Consider the following 21531-nt stretch of genomic DNA (forward strand, 5'->3'; position numbering starts at 1 on the left):
CCCTGAGCTTCCCACGCGATTCCTTAATTACCTTACCTCACGGACCTCACACCCCCCATTTCAGCCAGTCCTCGTTTCCCTCCACTCTCGGGCTGCACCGTGAATTGCTCCATCGCCCACCTAGCCCATCCATTTTGTTGTGAGATTCCTCAGTTACTGCCTAATACCGCCACCATGGCCCCTCGACATGAGCAGAGCCAATTGAAGCGGGCTGCCGTACGTCCCACCCCCACTACTATGGACGATCGCAGACCGTGCATGCCATGTGCCTGCACAGGTATGGATTGCATTATCCAGTCGGCTGCTAACTTATTTGCTGCCTTTCTAGGGCTCACCTGCCGAGAACGAGATTGACTCGTCCAAGAGAGTGCGCCGATCCGAGCGACTGTCATCACAGCACAAGGATCACAAGAAGACCCCCGTCGATACCAAGCAGCAGCTTCCCTCGCCAGTCACGCACCTCTCCGCGGACGACTCCAGTACGCTCTTTAAGGAGGGCACCGCGACGCCGCCTGAAGGTCGACAGAGCCAGGTTCTTCCCCGAGGAGAGGAGGCTTACTCCCAACTGCAGGCCTTCTCGCAGGGCTTCTCCTCACCGCCGCAGGATACACAAGCGTTTCCCTCGCAGGTGGTCGACCCGAACGAGCCATATTCGAAAGAAGTCAAGGATGAGACCAAAGAGGGCGTCTGGGGATACCTATTCCCCTTGAACACCAGGTATGGCGGCAAGTGTGTGGTCATGAAGAAGAGAGCTGCCTGTCCGCTGCCGGAATCGGTGGAAGATGCCGTACCAAAGAGGAGAGGCAAGAAGGCCCTGAAGAAGGAGGAAATCGATTACGAGGAGAAGAAGGTCAAAGGTGTTCCATCAGGAGGCTACCTGATAGGACGTCATCCCGAGTGTGGTAAGTGTACCCTCGACTAGTTGTTCTCGAGCGCAATGCTGACGCTGGACAGACATCGTTGTGGATGACCCTAGCGTCTCCAACCGTCACTGCTTAATCTTCACAGAGAACAAGTCCCACGGCCCTGTTACCATTGTAGAGGATCTGTCTAGCAACGGCACGTTCGTGAACGAGGCCATCATCGGACGAAACCAGCGGAGAGAGTTGAAGGAGAACGACGAGGTTGCAGTGCTCGATAAGGCCCGCTTCATTTTCAAGTACCCCAAATCCCGACAGACCAGCCAGTTTCTTCAGCATTACACCTTACTGGGGCAGCTTGGCAAGGGCCACTTTGCTGAGGTGTTCCTCTGCGTCGAGAAAGCCACGGGTCAGAGATATGCGGTCAAGATCTTCACCAAGACGCCCGGGATGGAGGAGCGGTCGAAGACGGATGGGCTCCAACAAGAAATTGCTGTGTTGATGGGCGTTAGTCACCCCAACGTACTGTGTCTGAAAGATACCTTCGATGAGAAGCACGCCGTCTTCCTTGTGCTCGAGCTCGCGCCAAAGGGTGAGCTGTTCAACTTCATCGTCTTGAAGCAGAAACTTTCCGAGGACGAGACAAGGAAGCTGTTCACTCAACTCTTCCAGGGCATCAAGTACCTGGTAAGTCAGCGAGAGCCCATTCACTTGCACTGAAATGTCTGATGTGCTGACCTCTCGAACAGCATGATCGAAACATTGTTCACCGAGACATCAAACCGGAGAACATTTTGATGGTAGACGATGAGCTCCATGTCAAGCTCGCTGACTTCGGCCTCGCCAAGATCATTGGCGAGGAGTCGTTCACCACTACGCTCTGTGGTACTCCGAGCTACGTGGCGCCGGAGATTCTGGCTGATGGCAAACATCGAAAGTACACCAAGGCTGTTGACGTCTGGTCGCTTGGTGTAGTGATGTATATCTGTCTGTGCGGTTTCCCACCATTCTCGGACGAGCTGTACTCGAAAGAGTTTCCATACTCGCTTTCGCAACAGATCAGAGGGGGTAGATTTGACTATCCGTCTCCGTACTGGGACCCAGTCAGCGATTCTGCTCGTAAGTCGTCTTCACGAGCGCCGCCCCCCCCAAAAAAAATCGCGTCTTCTGCTAACTTCCTCCCTAGTTGAGCTCATTGACTGTATGCTTGTCGTCGATGCTGAAAAGCGCTACACGGTGGATCAGTGCCTGGCTCACCCTTGGATGACCATTTCCAATCCTGGGGTCAACGACAGCACGGACGGCCTTGTGGGCGGTCTTGCCGGGCTCGAAGTGAACCGACGTGGTGTCGTTCGCGAGCGCACTCTTCTTTCCAGTATCAACTCTATCCAAGTCACCCAGATACCTGGCACAAATGGGAAAGATTCTGTCGAAGTATACAAGAAGAACCCTCACACACATCCCATAGAGGCTCGGCCCTTCGACGATAGAAATCCGGAGGAGTTTGTGGCCATGGGTGGCAAAGGCGATCAGCAGCTCTACGACAACGAGAGGAGCCATTACAGCAAGAATGACATTCCTGGACAGTCGACTTCCGGGCCTGCAACGGCGTCGGCGCCTAACGGATTTGGCAACCATGCAGCCAAGTCGAAGGCAAACAAGGGAAAGACCAAGGGAAGTAAGCCTTAGTATGGCAACGTTCCGACTACTCTGACGGCGCGCTTCCGACAGGCTTCGCTCGGGGACTCGTTTGAAATGGAGTTTTGACGTATGCGTCGTCCACAAATTGTGGTGATTGCGGAACTTTGTTCGCGAGGTACGATTTATTGTTGCGGCCGACGTCTTCACGGAAACGATACTGTGTTTTCATTATTGCATTTGTCACAAAGCTGATTTCAAGTCTTTGCGCGAGGGATATGCGTTAAGAGTTTCGCGCAATGTTTTGGTGGGAAATCATTCCAAGATGCTTGAAGGATTACTGTTTCTGATAGGAGACAGACAAGGTGCGGAAAGGGTGTTAGGTACAGAGCTGTGCATGTCTTATTTTGTGTTATGGACCGCCATTGTTCATTTGTATGGCAGAAAAGCACGGGCGTTAGGGTGTCGATTGCCATCTAATGGATCGCGGCAGAGTTTACCTCAGCAAGGCAGATTCCATAGACATGGCGTGAAGTGCTAATACATGGCACTTCGAAAAGAAAATCTTGTCCCTGTTCTATCGCCCTGCACCCCTTGCTTGTTTGTGTCCCTCCTTCCGAGGGAAACCATCATTTTTTTTTCGTTTATCTTCTAGACCGTGTAGTAGTTGGTATCTGGAGCAACACTCGAGGAACTCTTGCTCGAATCCAGCACCCGCACTTGGCCGGACATGACGATTGCCTCGATCAATTTCCATATTACTATTAGACCTAGTGAGACCTAACCTGACCTTAAGTTGTCCACAAAACTTCGGCGCCCACGCCATGCCATGCCAGTTTCCTTGTAGTACCAAGCCGTCCGTCCATCCGTCCGTCCGTCCGTCCGTCCGTCCTTCATCGGCCATCATCTTTCGTTCATAATCATACATCGGACCGGTCTCTTAGACTGGAATCCCCCATTTCGAAACTTTCCAAGAAAACCAAGCTGCATGCGTTTTGCCCCTCCCTCATCTCCCTCCCCCCTTTCTCCCCATTCCTCCTTCTTCTCCGTGAGTATGTGATTGTTTGTGTGGGTAAACATATATGTGTATATATAGCCATGAATACCTCCCCTTGAGGCATATGGGTGAATGGTGTAATGGCAATGATAATGACAATGATATCACCAGCGTCTCAAAGCAAACAGATAAGCTGAACCCTATAGCGTAATGGCGACCAATGTGAGAGCGAGAGAAGGAGCAGGCCCACACGGCTAGACTCTGTGACGCCTGTGCAGAGTTTAGACCCCAATACCAGCACGGACAGGCAGTATATGCTATGTCTGTCACGACGAAGATGCCGTTGACATCTCACGATCAGACGAACTAGAATGCACGGTGATTACTTCTTCAAGATGAAGAGGAGAGCCTCAGCACCACATTCCTCCCGTGAGCCTCGCTCTCGACCTTGTGCTTGCCGGCGCGGTGAATCGGCCAAAAGATCAACGGTACAGAGCAGCCCTACCTCTCGGGAATAGGCGACTTGGCCAGGCGGCCGCCGGCGCTCGCACGCTTCGCGACCCGATGCTCCCTATCTCTGTCGCCGCCCTTCTCCTTGGTCGCCAGCTGCGGACTGGTGCCTCCAGGTGTCGAGCCCACAGTGTCGAGATAGTTCGAAGCCGATGATGAGCCGGTCATCGACGGCCCGTTCGACCGGCCTCGCTTCTGGTCGAGCCATAATTGTGCACTGCGGCTGAGCGGAAACGCAGGCATGCCTTGTGGCAGCTCTGCACCGTTTTGCAGGAGCATCTCTGCGATGGGGAAAGGCACCGGTTTTCCGTCAGGCTGTGATGTTGTGGACTGGGGCAACCCGCCAGGGGAGGCTGGGTCAGCTGCGGCGAGGGCGAGGAAGACGGCGTGGGTGCCACGAGATTTATCGAGAACATTGGGGTTTGCGCGGAGGGCAAGGGAGTAAATGATCTGCTGAATCTCGTTCTTCTTGATAGCGGCGAGGAGCGTCTCGTCGGGTGAGGGGTACCGAGAAAGGGTAGACGAGATAGGCTCGACGAACGACCGATCCACGTACTTCATGGTGATGAATCTTAACCTCTGCTCGCGGGTCGCTTGTGGTCCTGGCTTCAGGCCTGGGTCGAGCCGACACTCCCAGACCATGTTCGCGACCCGGTTACCCACCAAGAGTAAAAGCTCGACAATATCGGGCGTGAATGATGTGATATCGAGAGTGAGAGATCGGACTTTGCTGATGTGCGTACCCAGCGACCGATGTATGCCACTGCACTCGATACACAGGATGATGGCGAGGTTGATTGAAACCCATTCAACCTTGGAACCGGACCCGCAGTCTGCGCACCAACAATTGCCTTGATCATTGTCTCGAAGCGCTTGAAGGAGCTTATCAGGGTGTTCGTCGTAAGTACTGCTCGGAGAGCGTGCTGTCGACGGTCGTGCACCGACGGTCGTTCGCCGGCCCGGTAATATGGATGGTGGATGTGCTTGTGCATGGCCGAGAGACGGACTTTTGCCAGTCAAGATAGAGCCGATGTCTCTTCTAAAGGAACCACCAGACTCGATCGACGGAGAGATGCTCTGTATCGGCTTTTCCTTCACACGGCCTTCGACAGCGCTCTGGAGCGCATTGTTTATCGCAGTGATCCAATTGTTCATGTCGTCTTCGGAAGTCGCCTGGTAAACACGTTTGTACTGTGGAGTGATGACCTCGAAACAGAAACGTCGCTCTGCGTTTCTTGCCTCTCTTACGGATGCCATGCGCAAGTCGATGGGATCCATGTGCAGGTCAAGCTTTTGCTTCCAGTTGCTGTACTCGGAGAGCTTACCCTGGTCCAAGACAATCCAGAATCTGTGAGACAGAGTTAGCCAAGTGGTCTCTTAAAAAGGAAAGAAGAAACAGCAATTCTGAGAACGTACTTGTGCCAACCCTGCTTGTTCAGGTTTCGAGGGTCGACATGTCCGCCAGGCCGGTTCAGAGCCCAGAGAAGCCCTTCTTTCCTCTGCGACTCCCTGTCGGCAAGCTCTGCGAGTGCGGCATCGCGTTCCTCAAGATCGCGGATCCCCTTGAACTTTTGCGATGGGCTGGCAGCCATCATAGCGTGACCAAGGCTTCCTGGCGATCTGGAGAGGTCACCAGTATTACTGGCCGAGGAGTTTGAGTTGCCGATCGCGATCGCTCTCAGTTGTGAGCCGGTGCTGTCTGCCCGGCTCATCTCGCTGTCTGAAACAGCGCCATTTCCGTTCGCGATGCCCGTGCTGGTGGATGGTACTGGTTCGGGCTCACCATAATTCACGTTGCTCTTCTCGAGAAGCCTTCGCTTCTCTTCTCGCTCTCTTCGTTGGAACTGGTATTCCTTGTCCGCGACTTGAACCTCGCTGGACAATGCCTGTAGTTGCGGAAGCAGGTTCTCGACCCGCTTAGCAGCCTCGAGGAACGTTCTCGCCTGGGCATCCGCATATCTGGTGAGGTGAGAGAGCACTTCTTGCTCCTTTCGACCTCCGGACAGGTCCTGCATGAAAGACGAGTAATCGAAACGCTTCAGCTCGAAGTTTCGACGCTTGGTTTGATACTTGGTATCGCTGTGCTTGGCCTTGATAGAATCCTGTCGCTGGCCGAGATACCGGCCGACGTACGCATAAAAGTCCTTGCTTTCTTCTTCGAAGTCGCGCTTCTTCGCCTCGGCCTGTTTGATATCCATGGTATACACCTTGTTGAGTGGCTCTATCACGATCCTCTGCAGGTTGAGAGCGTTCATTCTCTCGTAGGACAAAATCTCGCGCGCAATCTTGTCAAAGTAGTGTTCAATGGCTGGCTGTACAGCATTTGCGTTTGTGGAAGAAGCTTCCTTCAGCGCTTCCACGAAGCTCACAAAGGAGTCGTTCGCTTCCAGTTGCGCATTGTGAGCAGCCTCCGCCTTCTTGATCATCCTTTTCATCTGCATCCGCATGTTGCCAGTCTTTTGCTCTAGAGCCTTCATCGTCGCCCGAAACACGGGGCCATCATCTGTTTGTGAGACATCATCGCTGGGTCGCGAGCAGGAAACGTCAACTTTGACAGGCTCTGGATTCGCCAGAGGCACGACAGATGTGAGGCTGTTGGTGTTGGTTGGTGACAGTGGGTTCTTGACCTCGGTCGACGCAGCGGGGGGTGACACAGGCTCGTCCATGTCGATGTTGCTGATTCTTGACTCGACAGAATGCGACGAGGGCCCTCGTGTCCTCGGCGGAACGGTCAGTAGGAAGGGAGGGGGTGAGCTTGGTTGGGCGGCATAGGGCGATACATCTGCGACCTGTTAGACACCGACACTAATCGCAGAGACTGGCGGATACCTACTCTGAACCCAGAATGAGAAGCTAGCCAGTGTCTGTAGCTCGTGTGCGCGCTGGTCGTATTGTACAAACTGGTCCATTTGTCAGCCACGCGCAAAACCTCCACAGGAGCACTATATTGACATACGCTACAGGTATTCCTCCAACCACCACCAGGGTCCTCCGCAGTCTTTGGTGGCTTCCACTTCCAAGACCAGTCGAAAGTGACGCTGGCATTGCCTCCAGTCGTAAAGTCTCCAATCAGCTCGACGTTGGAGTTCTTGTGTAGGTTCGGGTCGGCGTGGAACTCTCTCGTCACAAGCGTCTCGACTTCTCGAGGCGTAGCAGCGTAGACATGTGTGAGACCATTAATCTGCGTGTCCACGGGTGTGCTGTCCGCTCCTGCGCTCAGAGAGGTCTGGCGAACGTTAAATGTGAATGTGAACATGAGCTCGTCCTCGCTGCTCAGTTTGAGTATGAAGGTGGGCGCGCCTGGTGTGGAGTCGGGGTCCTATAGATCACCAGCAGGAAGTCAGTCTCCCGGCAGATCCTTTGCCACTGTCTGAGAAGCATGCAGCAGCAGCACCAGCCCCGGGGGGGGGGGGGCGGGGGGGCCTCGACTGACCTGGACGAACTCGATCGGAGTGCTGTCTCCGGCTGGCCGCGACGCAGAGACTCTTGTGGCGGGGAACGCGTTGGGAGTGATCTGAATAGATGTGCGCTTGCGACTGTTGCTTATGACGAGCGATGCGATGGACACTGGAGGATTACTCGGTCAGCGTCGCATTCCTGGAGACATGTCGTGGGAAGGGTCTCAAACTTACGGCGAGTCTGGTCCCTGAGATAGAGGGCAGCGCCCTCTTCAGGCCTGCTCGAGACATTCCCCATGATGCTAGATCAGGGTCAAGCGCTGGTCCCAAAGTTGGGAGAGCAGCCGAAAGGCACAGGGTGGTACGGTGGCTGTTGTCGTTCGTCGATCCAAGGCGCCGGTCGCAGTCAAGTTATATTTTGGGAGGGCTCCTCTCCGTTTGATGACAGCAGCGCAGCGCCGAGCGGTAGGAACTGCTTTGAGCCGAGCAATAATCAGTAAGGGGGTCAGAGACCGTAGTGGAGGGCTCGACGAAATTCGTTGTCGAAGGGGTTTGATCGTGTAATTATTGTGAGAGGAAGAGTGGTAGTGGTGGTGGTAGTAGTAATAACAATAGTGGTGGTAGTTGTCGTGGCAGTGGTAGTAGCAGCATCAGCAGTAGTAGCAAGCAGTAGCAGCAGCAGGCAGACTTAGTTGATCAAGGGGTCCTGGACCAGGTAGAAAGCCTACGGTCTGGCCGCCGCGGGGTTGGCGTGTTTGTGCCTGCTGCTGACTGCAGGTGAGGGCCAGAGAGGTTCGAATGCGGATGAAGTGGATCTGCGATCTCCCGCAATTAAAATGTGAAAGAGCAGTAAGCCCTGAAGAAAATAAGCTTCGACTGCAACCCCAAGTGCTTTCATCCTTGGGGGGACACAACCTGGCGGGCGTTTTTAACGCACTGCAAGATCAACAACATCAGTCCGTCAGTTCGTCAGGCTTTTGGGCTTTGACCAGGGGATTGTCGACATGGTCATGGATAAGTATGAACTTGGCTAGTACGTTCATTGTCCTACAGTAGCTGGAATTGAGAGTGCGCCGCGCCGGGGGCGCGACTGGAAAGCGCCTTGAATTGACCCAGGGGGCTGGCCCCGTCGTCCCATTACTGCGCAGTACAGTACTACATACTACAGTACCCAGGTACTGCAACGGTGTCACTATTGCCGTAGTGCGTAGTATGGCACCATGGCGCTCCCCTGCGCGCTAAGAATAGCTTGGGAGAGAGAGGGGTATTTATACGCCTGTACATGTACCTCTATCAGCTTGTGACTTGATGACTTGAACAGCCAACTAAGGTCTCTTGACCACAGCGTGACACGAGATCTAAAGCGGCAGGACGACAGGTTCCGACCACATGGCTACCTTTCAGCCCTACTAAGAGAAGTCATGCCGGTATAGGAAATCTACACAGCCTCGTCTTCTTCTCAAGCAGTTTTGTTGAAAATTATATATTGGTGGGTGACCTTGATCTGCTGCAGGATTTCATCTGATAATCATCCTCGGCGACCTTGGGGCTTGTTCCAGGGACCACCGCAACAGCAACCTTGAAGCGAGCCGCCTGGTCCACTAGCCGCAGATGCAGGGGACTTTATTTTACTACCGAACTGCATACTACATATACATCGTATATACTGTAGCAATTATCACACAGCGATTTGCTCAAAAATCAAAAAGATTCTACCCTTCGCATCTCGCCGTCTCACCAGCTCGCAACGACGTGGATCCGTCGTTTCTGTGTGGTCTTGTGGTCACAAAGAAGAGGAAGAAAACAGCCACGCGTTCAATCACCCTGCTCGTACCGTCAGCATCTTATCAGTCTCGGCACTGGGTCCACCTGAAGGTGGCTTAATAACTTCAACCGTCGTGTCACTCGTCTTAATCGCAATCATGCGCCTGGCCAAATCTCGACTCGGAATTACGACGCCCCAAGCCTCTGCGGAGAGGTTCTGCCACATTGATGGTTTATTGAATACGAACGGCAAGATTGCGCCGTCTACTCTCGTACAAAGTCATTGCTGCTCTGCCTCTTCAGCTTGTTGTTGTGCAAATGTCAAAGTGGAGATTTTTAGTAACCATTCACAGGCTATTTATGGGAGTTAAGGAGCCACTGGGAACCTGGCTGACTGAGAGATGGAGGCTGGGGTGTGTGACCGCTGTCACAACGAGCGTTCCCAGGTGGAGACCATTTCTTTCAAGAGCTACGCATTTTGATGCATTGGCCCCATCTTCTGGCCAAGACTGATAATCAACTTGACAAGTGCATGTCGCGTCGACGGAGGTGCGATGCTCCAGGTCACTCTGATGCAATGACCAACAGACTTTAATGACCATCATGGGCAAGCTGTGGGCAACTGTGTGAGGGGGAAATATGATATGTGGCGTTTTGCCAGCTCTGGGGAGTCTCTTGGAAGCCTGATCATGATCTTGCAGCACGTCTTGGGTGAGCTCATTGACTTGCTCCATTCCGTATTGCTGAGGCTCTTGTCAGATAGTGATGATTCGACAGAAACTATGACCTAGCAAGCATTTCGGTGAGTTTCGTGCAAGCAAAGAAGCAGCGAATGAGATGACAATTTTCGCGACTGAACGCCATGCATAATCACTGCAGAATGTTGCGTCTTTATCTGGACTGGGTGTCTGCTTGAATGGTTCGATGTCAAGTAAGTTCATGTATCTTCCTGGAATGGCTCAGTTGCTTGACCAGCAGGATAATCTGGACAACCTGTAGCCGGGTCAGATTTAATCAGTCTTCACAGAGGAATATCGCCAACGCCTTCGTTATGTTTGCGCAACTGTCAGGGTGATGGTGTACGAGGTATAATACTTCAGCAGGCGTACGGCCGCAGGTGTGAATCGGACAGCGAGGATAAGGAAACTTAGCCACGGTGTTTCAGAGATCAATGTGAGAAAGAGGGTCATGGTGCATGGTAAACCAGAGATGAGCTATGATATCCGAATCTCAAGTCTCGTTCTGCAAGGACGGATGGAGCCGTCGAGGTCTTGTGCTTCCTCTTGAGACAATTTTCTGAAAGTGGAAATGTACGCCAAAGAGGCGTTAGTAGGGCTTGACTGGCCACCCCTGGATGCCTACTACACAAATCTACGATCTATTAGTGCAATATTTCAGCCTTATCAACATCGTGCAATGTTGAAGTATATGATTACTGAGTATGAAAAGAGCCAAGGGATAAGAAAATTCGTATTCGAGGCCATATTGTTTGGTTCGATGTGCTTTCCAATCTCATGCCACTGGATTATCCCGGTACGAAACATTATGTTTCATTTCGCCCTGCCCAAGTTCTGGGTCATATCAACTTCTGCCTTGGTGGGAAATTCATGCTCCTTAGGGTTTCTTCTCTTTCCTTCTTCTTCTTGAAACAAAAGACTTAAGTGCCTTTTTGTGAGACATTGCATTTCCTTACCATGGAACCTTTGCGGTCATGAGGAGTTCATGGATCTCGTCACACGCGGGAAAGACGAAGACCGTCTTGTTCTGAAAATGTCTATTTATATAGGCGCTATCTAAGTGGAACATTATAAAGGGGATTTGGTATAGTAAGGGGCTGCGCCGGGCTCCTCCCGCAGGCGCATTAAATACCAAGCTCACCAAGTCGTTGGCGCCCGCGACCCCTGCAAAAAGGCACTGCGCTTGAGCTGCACGTTGGCAGATGACGTTGCGCCTGGGCAGGACGCCAGGCTCCTCTATAACAGTGGTATTCAAAGTACCTGGGTACCTTAGGACTTGCGGCGGCACTTGGAGGCAAAACCATCTAAACCTTGATTGAACCCACCCACCTAACCTCCTGAACACAAGCTTAGGGTCTCCCTTCCACTGCCCTATCGCCCTCCACCCGCCGAGGCAGCGGGAAAGACGAGCACACATAACCTTGATGAGTGGTCTGGGCACACCAGGGCGTCATACCTGTCGCGTGAATCCCTGAAGGGTGGGACTTTGTTTGCCCAAACTTTCGCTTCACCGCATTCTACTAGACCTGCGAGCCCTTTCTTCGAACACCAGAAATCTCCTGGATCCCGTATCCAGGACACGAGAACAGTGCTTCGAGGCATGGTGCTACGAGGCTAAGGGGGCGGACGTCTCACTCCCACCACGGCACACCCCGCCCCTTCTGAGAGTGATCACACTTGGTAAACATAACGAGAAACATTACGAGATCGATCGATCGACCGACCGACCAACCACCATCCCCTCTCGAGCTCTCGACCTCGCGAACAACTGCTCTTCCCTCCCCTCCCCCAAAGAGACGCTGAAGATGTCGACGGGCTCGAGCTACTCGGGGAAGCACAACAGCAGGAGCCTCAACAGGAGCATCAACAGGATCCAGCAGCAGGATGGCGCCGGGCGGAGGAGGTCGAGGGCCGGCTCGCGAGCCTTCCAGGGCCAAGTCAGCTACGAGGATGCGTACAACTATGCCTTGAGCATTGCTCTGCTGCACTACTTGCTGCAGCCCAAAAAGAAGAAGAAGGAGTACATCACGGTGCCCAAGGCGCCCAATAGGGTCCAGTCTTACACGCACAACATTGGGGACCTACTCAAGGAGTTCATACCCACGGGTGGGAGCACAGTCAAACTCCCACGGGACTTTCGTGCCTCTCTGGAGAAGCGCATGGAGCGTGTGGTCAAGGGCACCTTTGACCAACCGGGTTACACAGACCCGAACGTAAAACGAACCTTTGCGGAAGCCTACACAAACTTTACCGAGCAAGACTTCCGCAAGACGATCGACAGGGATCGTACACTGGAGCCTTTGATCCTCAAGTTTTATGCTGCTGCTGTCAAAGCAATGAGTCAGGGAAGGGCACCTGACGACCATTCGTGGAAGATCCTCGTCGACAGGCACCTCGCTCTCTTTGTCAGGCTCATGATGAGCATCTTCAGGAAGCATGGGACTGAGAAGGATAGGGAACTCATGGCTCGCCTGCAGACGTTGGAACAGAAGCTGCTGCGGAACGACCAAGACCTGTTCATCGACACCGGCCAGGACAAGGAGCACAAGACAATCGAGGTCGAGATTCCCCACAGCTATGAAATCAAGGATATGCATATGGTCCAAATTGTGGGCAGGATATTTGGCCGGGAGACTACTCAACTGCAGTCAGATGTCGACCTGAACAAAAATATATGGACAGAAGAAGCGGCCCTCAAGGACCTCAAGGCCTACCAGCATCGCCTAGACTCGAACATGGACGGAGCACTTCGAAGACAAGACTTTGATGTCAACGAATCTTTCGAGGAGTGGAAGAAGGGTGAGCGCGATCATCTTACATCGATGATGTTGGACATACTGAGAGTCCGCCCGGATCTCGCTAAGACCGTCACAAGCTTCGACAAACCTCTCCCTGTGCGGCCGACGTCCATCTACGGAGAGGACCAGGCATACGCGGATCTGGCAAAGATGCTGAACAACGAATCAGCCACTGGTCCCGGGGGTGAACCCAGCTTTGGCTTGAGCAACCTCTCTCTGGACGACTCCGCCAGCATTCGAAGTGTCGACGAAGCCAGCTACACCTTCATTCCCCCTGACCCGAGGTCTTATTACCGGACAGTCCTACAGCATGCCATGACCTATGACCAGGCCCACCCCGAGTTCGAGACCTTCACACCGTTGTCTCAACAATCACTGGAGCTGCTGAATGATCTGTCTGGCTGGTGGCGCCTGCCGCAATTCACCAGACACATTGCCTTTCTCGAGGTTGCTGTGCGCAAGTTCCTAGACCAGGAGATCAAGGGCGAGGATCTGGACGAGTGCTTTGAGTTTGTCAAGAACCCACAGCCAGAGCCTAAGAAGCTTCCGCGCATACAACTCTACACGGCCACCTTGCCCGAGATCGACCCGAGCCGATGGACGTTGGTAGACTACTCCCTGTACCAGCAAATCCTCGGCGCCCTCCATGACGCACTTCTGCGGGATCTCTATGATGTGATGATGTACTGCTACCAACCCAAGGCTCCCAGTGCTGGTGTGGTGATGCATCTTCTACTAAACCAAATCTACCCCGATCCTAGCTTTGTCAAAAAAGAGGAAGACTTAGACCGGTTCTCTAGGCAGCTAGCGGAAGGGCTCAAGGCGCAGGCCGATCAAGTCTACCATGGTTTTCTTGAAACGGAGGTACCTGCGGCCAAGGAGGACTGGAATTTCAGTCATGTGGTGAACCTAGGGAGTGCAGTCACGAAGTTGTGCCAGAGGATCAAGAAGAGATATACCAAGAACCCGGAAATCATGGGCGTATCTCCTTTCGCAGTCCTGGTGCAGGCGATCTTCCCTAGTTTTGAAGAGGACGCAAAGGCGCTAATTGAGACCATTGTCGTGGCAGCTAAGGAAGCCGGGCTGGAGGTCAATGTCCAGGACGGGTTTGACTTGTACAAGGAGTTGGTCGAGATCCGTAAGACGCACGTCCAATACATACCTGACCAGCCCTTTGCCTTCGACATCGAGGGCCAACTAGAAGAGTTCGTCTGGCGATGGATCAACGACGCCGAGAGCAGGATGACGTCGTTTGTCGAAGAAGCCATCAAGCAGGATCAGTTTCAGGTCCGGACGGCACACCCTGACGACATTCCAACGGATACGCAGCGGCACAGTGTCTCCATCATCGACGTATTCCAGCTGTTCAATCAGACAGCGGACCAGATTTTCCAGTTGAACTGGGACAATGATGTCCACCATGCCAAATTCATGACATCCCTAGCCAAGGCCTTTGCTGCAGGCATAGGTCGGTACTGTGAGATTGTCGAGGGCAAGTTTGCCAAGGAGATGGACCGCCAGAGTGCAGCGGATCTGGCAGCAGCGCAGCGGACTGCCCAGGAGCGCATGATACAGATGGCGAAGGATGCCTGGAACCAGAAGGAGAAGATAGAACCGTTCCAGTTCTACTCAGAGGTAAGCAAACCAACAAGTCCAAGGTCCCTCGATGATTCTAAGCTAACGCTAGCCTAGTCATTCGTCAAATTGAACAACATAGAGTACGCCATGCAGTCGCTTGACAAATTAGAGCATACGATGAACGTCGATGCATGCGCTGAGCTGCTGAGAGCGAAGGAAGGGCCCAGAGACCGGCTGCGCAAGCCAGACAAGTATGTCTTCACCGTCAAGGTTGTCGAAGCTGAAGACATCAAAGCCTGCGACCCCAATGGATATAGCGATCCGTACGTCGTTTTGGTGGACGAATATCAGAAGCGTCTGGCCAAGACTCGTGTTGTGTCGCGAACACTTAACCCTCGGTGGGACGAGTCTGTTGATGTTACCGTCACTGGCGCCGTCAACGTGATCGCTACAATATGGGACTACGATACATTCGGAGACCATGACTTTGTGGGTCGGACTTCTCTAAAACTCGACCCGGTTCACTTCAGCGACTACCTACCCAGGGAGTTTTGGCTGGACCTTGACACTCAGGGTCGACTATTGATAAGAGTCAGCATGGAGGGCGAGAAGGATGATATCCAATTTCACTTCGGAAAGGCCTTCAGACACTTGAAGCGGACGGAGCGAGACATGGTGCGAAAAATTACTGACAAGGTAAGTCGGTCCTCGCTGCTACTTTCCCCTCCTGATGACAATGAATGAATGACTCACACGCTCATTAGCTCTCAACTGTCATCAATGCCTCGCTTTCTCACGAGGCACTGAAGGGTTTGCTTAGCCGTGGCATTGCGGCATCTATCGGCAACATGTGGAAGACGCGGAAGACGGCTGCTCCGCCAGTCACACAGCAGGACATTGAGAATGCGCTGCGGTCGCTGTTCGACTACTTTGACGAGAACTTTGCCATCATGAAGCAGACACTTACAGATGCGACCATGGTGGCTGTCATGACGAGACTGTGGAAGGAAGTGCTGATGGCCATCGAGAACCTACTTGTGCCCCCGCTCTCAGACAAGCCTTCAACTCAGAAGCCACTGACGCAAGTCGAGCTGGACGTGGTTTACAAGTGGCTTGAGCTGCTATTTGAGTTCTTCAACGCCAAGGACGAAGACGGAGAGGTACTAGGTGTCCCAGCAGAGGTCCTGAAGTCGCCTAAGTGGCACGAATTGGCGTCGCTCAACTTCTGGTACTTCGACTCGACTGATTCCCTGATCCGCACGTCGGAGCGGATGGTAGCAGCAACCCAGCAGCGCGCCCAGCAGCAGGCGCAGCAAGCGTCGCGGCAGTCTGCACCCGCCGCCCTGGGCCCAACCTTCAACAGTGCAGCATTCGGCAGCATGGGGACGATTCGGCGTGGCAAGAGCATCATGATGAGTCGCAACCTGGGAACGATGCGGCGGGCAAAGGAGGAGAAGCGCAAGGAAGCTCAGGCGGATCCATCGGACGATATGATCCTCCGGATCTTGCGCATGCGGCCTGAGGCTGCCGGCTACCTGAGGGACAGACACAGGCAAAAGGAGCGCATGGCGGCGAGCCAGGCGGCAGCGGCAATTGTGAGGCAGAGTATTCACCAGGGGTTCAGTACGGGTGCGTACGGGAATGCTCCTGGCGGTGCGTTTGGACGAGGAGCGTATGGGAACCTGCCGAGGCGGTAGGAAAGCCAGCTTGCTCCTGTGTGGGAACGTCCAGGTTTGTTGATGTCATGAGTGAGTGCAAGCGGGCGTGTCATTGTTGGTTTCCATTCGTGGCTGGTATTCTTTTGATCGAATTTGTCTCTCTTTCTCTCTCTCCTATCACGGCTAGCAAGTATGGAATCGTAATGACAAAGCAGAAGATGATTTGATGTCTCTGCTTAGGCCGGTAGCGGATACCCTTGACTTAAGAGGAGGAAGCCTGGGGGGTTAAGAGGCGAACGACGATGAACATAACTATGATATGGTAGATTTTTGCATTCGGTAGCTATATTCAAGGTTTTGGTTTTATGGGTTTTGTTCATTTCATTTCAATTCATCGTCTTTTTCTCTCTCAAAAAAATAAATAAATAAAAATCATCCAAATGATGTGCTATATTTACTGTATTGTGTCGAGTGCAATGTTGGTGTGGTCAAGGTTCGGACAGTAATGTTGCAGCAGGGGTTATGAGGGCGACGAGGATAATCTGTGATTGAATTTTCGGTTGGCCTACTCTCTTTTCCAGCTTCCTCATTCAAACCCTTTGGCTCAACAAGACAAGTCTTGCCCTCGGCCACTCTACTTCTTACGCTCTGAAGTTTGTTTGCCAAAAGGGTAATAATCAACTGTAGAGTCTCTGACCGTCTTAAGAGTCCCTCGTCTTTGGACTATCAATCTATTTTCCTTTGTCCCCATGCAGCAGCTTGGAAGGAGAGCGGTGCTGAGCTGGCCCGCCAGCACGTCCACGTACCACCAGGCCACATCCAAGGCCAAGTCCGGGTGCAGCAGGTCCAAGCTGCCTTCGCCCCCCCTGTTCGGGTCACCGCAACTACGACGAAATCTCGCTCAGGCTGCCCCACTATTGCGACCAGGCGCTGTGGCCCGTGATTCGGCTGTTACCCCTCCACCGAGCCGGACCCCTCCACATCATCTCTGGTGGACTAGAAGAAGCTGGCCAACTGGACTTCTTCGCACCACTCTTCACCGTTCATATTCCACCACCCTCCTCCCACCACCACCAGCACTGCTCTCCTCGACGAGGACCAATCTACCCAACATTTCGTCCTCCCGCACAGCCCAGATCGCCCGACACCTCTCGGGTTCCTCATCTCCCTCGTCGTCGACATCAATCGTCCCTGACAGCAAGATGGCTTACACCACCCGCAAGGTTGCTGCTCCCTACACCTTTGAGCACAGGGTGTACGTTGAGAAGGATGGCGTCCCCGTCTCCCCTTTCCATGACATCCCTCTGTTTGCCAACCAAGAGCAGACCATCCTGAACATGGTCGTCGAGATCCCTCGCTGGACCAATGCCAAGCTTGAGGTGAGTTCTGCTGTGCTGTCTTTTCTGTCGAACCCTGCACCGGGAACCGATTTTTGCCACCACAAATCAACCCCCGAGCCGCTCTGCGGAGTTCTCTGATCATCATAGGGCTCTCACCTGACTGACAATTTTTTGTGATGCTTGTAGATCTCCAAGGAGGAGCTCCTCAACCCCATCAAGCAGGACACCAAGAAGGGCAAGCTTCGATATGTCCGCAACTGCTTCCCCCACAAGGGCTACCTGTGGAACTATGGTGCCTTCCCCCAGGTATGACAACCAGACCTCAATCCAATCTCTTCTCTTCTTCTCTCAATTGGAGAAATATTGGGCTACAGAGACAGCAGCTGACAGTTGTCACACCAGACCTGGGAGGACCCCAACGTCGTTCACCCCGAGACCAAGGCCAAGGGTGACAATGACCCTCTTGACGTCTGTGAGATTGGCGAGCTGGTCGGCTACACTGGCCAGGTCAAGCAGGTCAAGGTCCTCGGTGTTATGGCTCTCCTCGACGAGGAGGAGACCGACTGGAAGGTGATCGTTATTGACATCAACGACCCTCTGGCCTCCAAGCTCAACGACGTCGAGGATGTTGAGCGCCACCTGCCGGGCCTGCTGCGCGCCACCAACGAGTGGTTCCGCATCTACAAGATCCCCGATGGCAAGCCCGAGAACCAGTTCGCCTTCACCGGCGAGTGCAAGAACAAGAAGTACGCCATGGATGTCATCCGTGAGTGTGCTGAGGCCTGGGACAAGCTCATCACCGGCAAGACCCAGCCTGGTGCCGTTTCTACGTATGTTCTCTCGGCTTAAACCCTTCCAACCTGTATATTCCTGCGTGACTCGGGATTACTGACATCCCCTTTCTAGCACCAACGTCACCGTGGCCCACTCCCCCAGCCGCATCGACCCCAGCCAGCTGCCCCCCATCCCCGCCAACGAGAACCTTCCCGCCGAGAAGATCGATGCTTCGATAGACAAGTGGTTCTTCATCAGCGGTGCCTCCGCATAAATTGCCTGGCGGCACTCTTGATACGAGGCTCTGTCGCAGCTCAATCTGAACTTGCAGGCGTTCAGCCGGTAGGTTGAAGAAGCTCGAAAATCTTGGGGGTTTTCCTGCAGCACCGTGAGCCCACAGACTTGGTGTCACTGGCCTCTTCGGGTGTTACATTTTTTGTCGTTCCAGGTTGGTAGCGTGCAAAGTGGACACCAATATAATTAGAATGGTCACGAAAAAAAGATAAAAAAGTAACGTGCTTTGAGCTTCTTGTAGAAAGGTTCTTCTTTGGTCTAACTGCCTATTCCGTCATGGTATCTTCTAGGGGAGATGCCCATGCTGGCCCTGTGGATGTCTTCTATCGTAACATGTTCAACTCCTTCCCTCGACGCTCTGGCTTGTAAAGCGACCCTCTAAACCTGACCCGGGTGTAATCTTCTTGACTGGGCCATCTGTACACTACCCTTCCTATCACGGCTATTGCGACAAGCTCTTTCGCCTCTCCATATCCTCTTCGCGTTGCGCGGTCTGTCCCCGACCACCATACACTCGCTCTCCAACGGCACTGAAGACCTTTATTATAACGATCCAACTATTGTGTATAGATGAGAACTTGCTAAAGACTCTACCCAGTCTCCGGCAGCGCAGCCCATGTTTAGCCCAGACCCAGCGAGGTTGCAAAAGAGAAAGATAGTTCCCTCCTTTCATATTCTTTTCGTTGTTCTTGTTGTTCTCATTTTTGCTCTTCTCAAAACGAACGCCGGACCAGATATAAGTAACGCCGTAGTGATGCCCTGCACGCAGTAAGAAGTAAAAAAGCCGGGCGCGGCGCGGAGACCAAAATTATGCATCCGCCAAGGCAGCCTGCTTCTGCAGCAAACGCGAGTGACGGTCGCACTCTTCGATGAGGCCCTTGATTCCCATGCTCTCGCAGTCGAGGTCTAGTAGCTTGCCGTCCTCTGTAACCCGATGGATCGGATGATTAGCTTTGGGGAAGTTCATCTTGGCGTCGTCTAGGGAGACACCCCTTCTCGTAGGCCACACCAGAGCCAGTAAGAAGGAAACCATAGAGAAAGCGAAGGGTGCGGAGGAGCGTACTGAACTTCACCTGCAGAGAGGTCTTCTCCGCTGCGGTCTTGGGCAGCAGCTTCGTGTTGATCGTCATGCCCTGGCTCCTCGCCGACGGGGGCAGGACCGTGAGGAAGAGGCGCGCGGATCTGGACTTGACCGAGAAGGGATTAATTTTGGTGGTCACCTCGGTGATGAAGCGGGTAATCATCTTGAGCGAAAAGGGGGATGGGCAGTGTGAGGAAACGTTATTGTTGCTGCCTCAATGGCTGTTTTGGCGAGGCAATCATTAATATCACCACCATCACTACCCCAGCGCCAGACCATTCGAAAATTCGCGGGACGTTTTTTCCGCAGCGAGCTGTCCCCGAGCCGCGGGAGCTCGGATCCACGCTAGCAGGTCTCCTCAGTGGTGTCAGCCCTGAAAGCTTCCAGAACGTCAACCCCTTGGCGCGGCCCCCCTTCCCTCCCCCCCCCCCCCCAACGAGGGTGACGTCGGGCAGGCAAAAGCGCCAACCTAGGCTCCCCCTGGACATTCCAACATCCAAAAAGTAAAGTAGCCAGCTTACATTGATGGCGCTTCCTCCTGCTTGGTCTTCTTTACACCCTCTCCTGATCCTCAGCCCAAAACACCTCCTTATACACTTTAGAGACTCTTGTCTTGGGGAAGCGAGTTTCGAGGACAGAAAAAGAGGGGCGGTTGGATCCAACAGAGAAGTGATAATGTCCTTTGACGCCATTCAGGAGCGTCTTACCGCGCTCCAGGAGACAACTACACAGGTCAGGGACCTCATCGACCGACTCTCGAAACTCGACTTCCAGCCAGGATCTGTGCCGCTCCCACCACATGGCGGCGACGATGACGACGAAAACGTCGCGACCGAGCTGAGCGGCGAGATCAACCAGATCCTGCGCGAGGAGGAGGAGGATCTGGAGCTGCTGGCCGAGGAGATCACAGACCTGAGGGGTGGTAAAGAGGGGAGCGAGTCCGCAAGGCGGAAGGAAAGGCTACGAGAAGGGCTGACGAGACTGGAGGGAGCCTTGAAGAGGTGAGCTAGCTATGATGCTCTGCCCAGCCCAGTTCCCCCCTCGAAAACCCGCTGCGCTTGCACCAAATCTATCATGGAGGAAAACAAAAACACGGCTGACTTATGCACGTCATGCAACAAGCGCCCGGATCGACTTCCACAAAGCGCAGCTCACAGCCCGCCGCTCTCTCGACGCTGCCCGCCGACTCGAGCGCCAGATCCTACTACAGTCCTACGCCACCAAGGCGGCCTCGACCCCGTCCCGGAGCGGCGCCAACTCCCCAGCGCCGCAACCACAGGCCGCGCTGGGCCCCCGCCGCAGACACACGCAAAGAGGCGCCGGCAACCGGGACCCAGACGACCCGGCGGCGGCGGCCTCGTCGGAGCTGACGCGGTCGCTGCACCGCGCGCGCCAGCTGGTGCAGGACGAGCTCGCGCGCTCCGTGACGCTGCACGAGTCGCTGCACGAGTCGACCGTCCAGCTGCGGCAGCTCGGCGGGACGTACGGGCGCATGGAGGACATGCTGGCGTCCAGCAGGGACCTGCTCGGCACCCTGATGAAGAGCACCAAGAGCGACACGTGGTACCTCGAGACCACCTTCTACATGCTCGCCGCCACCCTGGGCTGGCTCATCTTCCGCCGCTGGCTGTACGGTCCGCTCTGGTGGCTGGTCTGGCTGCCCCTCCGCCTCGTCTTCAAGACAGGCTCGGGTGCGGTGGGCATGGTCCGCTCCGGCTCCGGCCCCAGCTCGGGCGCGAGGATGGAGGTTGTGGATGGCGGCGGCAGGAGGGTGGATGTCGAGATGGGCGTCGAGGGGACCGTGCCCACCGTGAGCGTTGGCGGCGGCGGCGAGGGAAGAAAGGTGGATAAGGGGGCGGACCCGGATAGTATGGTCGAACAGGTTGGCCGGATTGTTGATGGTGTTGATGCGGGCGGGGAGGAGGGTGTCGAGGCAGAGGTGGTCGTGCCGGTTTCAGATAGTGAGGCAGCGCGGGTGAGGGATGAGTTGTAGGTGGAAAAAGGTATAAAAGAGATTGGGAGGATTTCTTGCATACGGCTTCACAACAAATACCCCTCCTCTCTTTGCACGTTAATGGATCAGATGACCTGCTATCTCACCTCC

The 21531-nt window shown here is 54.0% G+C and overlaps 7 protein-coding genes across 7 annotated transcripts; 4 read left to right on the forward strand and 3 right to left on the reverse strand.

Annotated features, from left to right (window-relative positions):
* Positions 1-16: 16 nt before the first annotated feature.
* Positions 17-3053, forward strand: PRD-4 (regulation of circadian rhythm). Its single transcript, XM_040926027.1, has 5 exons — positions 17-216; positions 329-902; positions 955-1547; positions 1610-1979; positions 2047-3053. Exons 1-5 carry the CDS (start codon positions 175-177, stop codon positions 2547-2549), a joined length of 2082 nt encoding a protein of 693 aa, XP_040779915.1. The 5' UTR covers positions 17-174; the 3' UTR covers positions 2550-3053.
* Positions 3054-3996: 943 nt separating this feature from the next.
* On the reverse strand, positions 3997-7701 carry M406DRAFT_92278 (uncharacterized protein; the record flags this gene model as incomplete). The annotated part of the gene is made up of 7 exons (XM_040926221.1): positions 3997-5353; positions 5422-5514; positions 5575-6787; positions 6839-6905; positions 6962-7324; positions 7439-7572; positions 7638-7701. The coding sequence occupies 7 exons, from the start codon at positions 7699-7701 to the stop codon at positions 3997-3999; spliced, it is 3291 nt and encodes a 1096-aa protein (XP_040779916.1).
* Positions 7702-9395: 1694 nt separating this feature from the next.
* Positions 9396-9946, reverse strand: M406DRAFT_56348 (uncharacterized protein). The gene has a single exon (XM_040924573.1). It carries the CDS (start codon positions 9770-9772, stop codon positions 9515-9517), a length of 258 nt encoding a protein of 85 aa, XP_040779917.1. The 5' UTR covers positions 9773-9946; the 3' UTR covers positions 9396-9514.
* Positions 9947-11106: 1160 nt separating this feature from the next.
* On the forward strand, positions 11107-16349 carry M406DRAFT_98829 (uncharacterized protein; the record flags this gene model as incomplete). The annotated part of the gene is made up of 5 exons (XM_040926427.1): positions 11107-11168; positions 11808-14337; positions 14395-14976; positions 15045-15919; positions 15959-16349. The coding sequence occupies 5 exons, from the start codon at positions 11107-11109 to the stop codon at positions 15975-15977; spliced, it is 4068 nt and encodes a 1355-aa protein (XP_040779918.1). The 3' UTR covers positions 15978-16349.
* Positions 16350-16978: 629 nt separating this feature from the next.
* On the forward strand, positions 16979-18587 carry M406DRAFT_355099 (pyrophosphatase-domain-containing protein). Its single transcript, XM_040923082.1, has 4 exons — positions 16979-17317; positions 17465-17584; positions 17681-18108; positions 18185-18587. Exons 1-4 carry the CDS (start codon positions 17141-17143, stop codon positions 18324-18326), a joined length of 867 nt encoding a protein of 288 aa, XP_040779919.1. The 5' UTR covers positions 16979-17140; the 3' UTR covers positions 18327-18587.
* A 567-nt stretch (positions 18588-19154) lies between these two features.
* On the reverse strand, positions 19155-19590 carry M406DRAFT_249398 (putative ribosomal protein YmL44, mitochondrial; the record flags this gene model as incomplete). Its single annotated transcript, XM_040916609.1, has 2 exons — positions 19155-19270; positions 19410-19590. 2 exons carry the CDS (start codon positions 19588-19590, stop codon positions 19155-19157), a joined length of 297 nt encoding a protein of 98 aa, XP_040779920.1.
* Positions 19591-20105: 515 nt separating this feature from the next.
* Positions 20106-21327, forward strand: M406DRAFT_239590 (uncharacterized protein; the record flags this gene model as incomplete). The annotated part of the gene is made up of 2 exons (XM_040916092.1): positions 20106-20428; positions 20550-21327. Coding segments are annotated over 2 exons (1101 nt in total), but the record flags the coding sequence as incomplete, so codon positions are not given.
* Positions 21328-21531: the final 204 nt, after the last annotated feature.

Source organism: Cryphonectria parasitica (assembly GCF_011745365.1).
Source record: "Cryphonectria parasitica EP155 unplaced genomic scaffold M406scaffold_2, whole genome shotgun sequence".
NCBI lineage: Eukaryota > Fungi > Ascomycota > Sordariomycetes > Diaporthales > Cryphonectriaceae > Cryphonectria > Cryphonectria parasitica.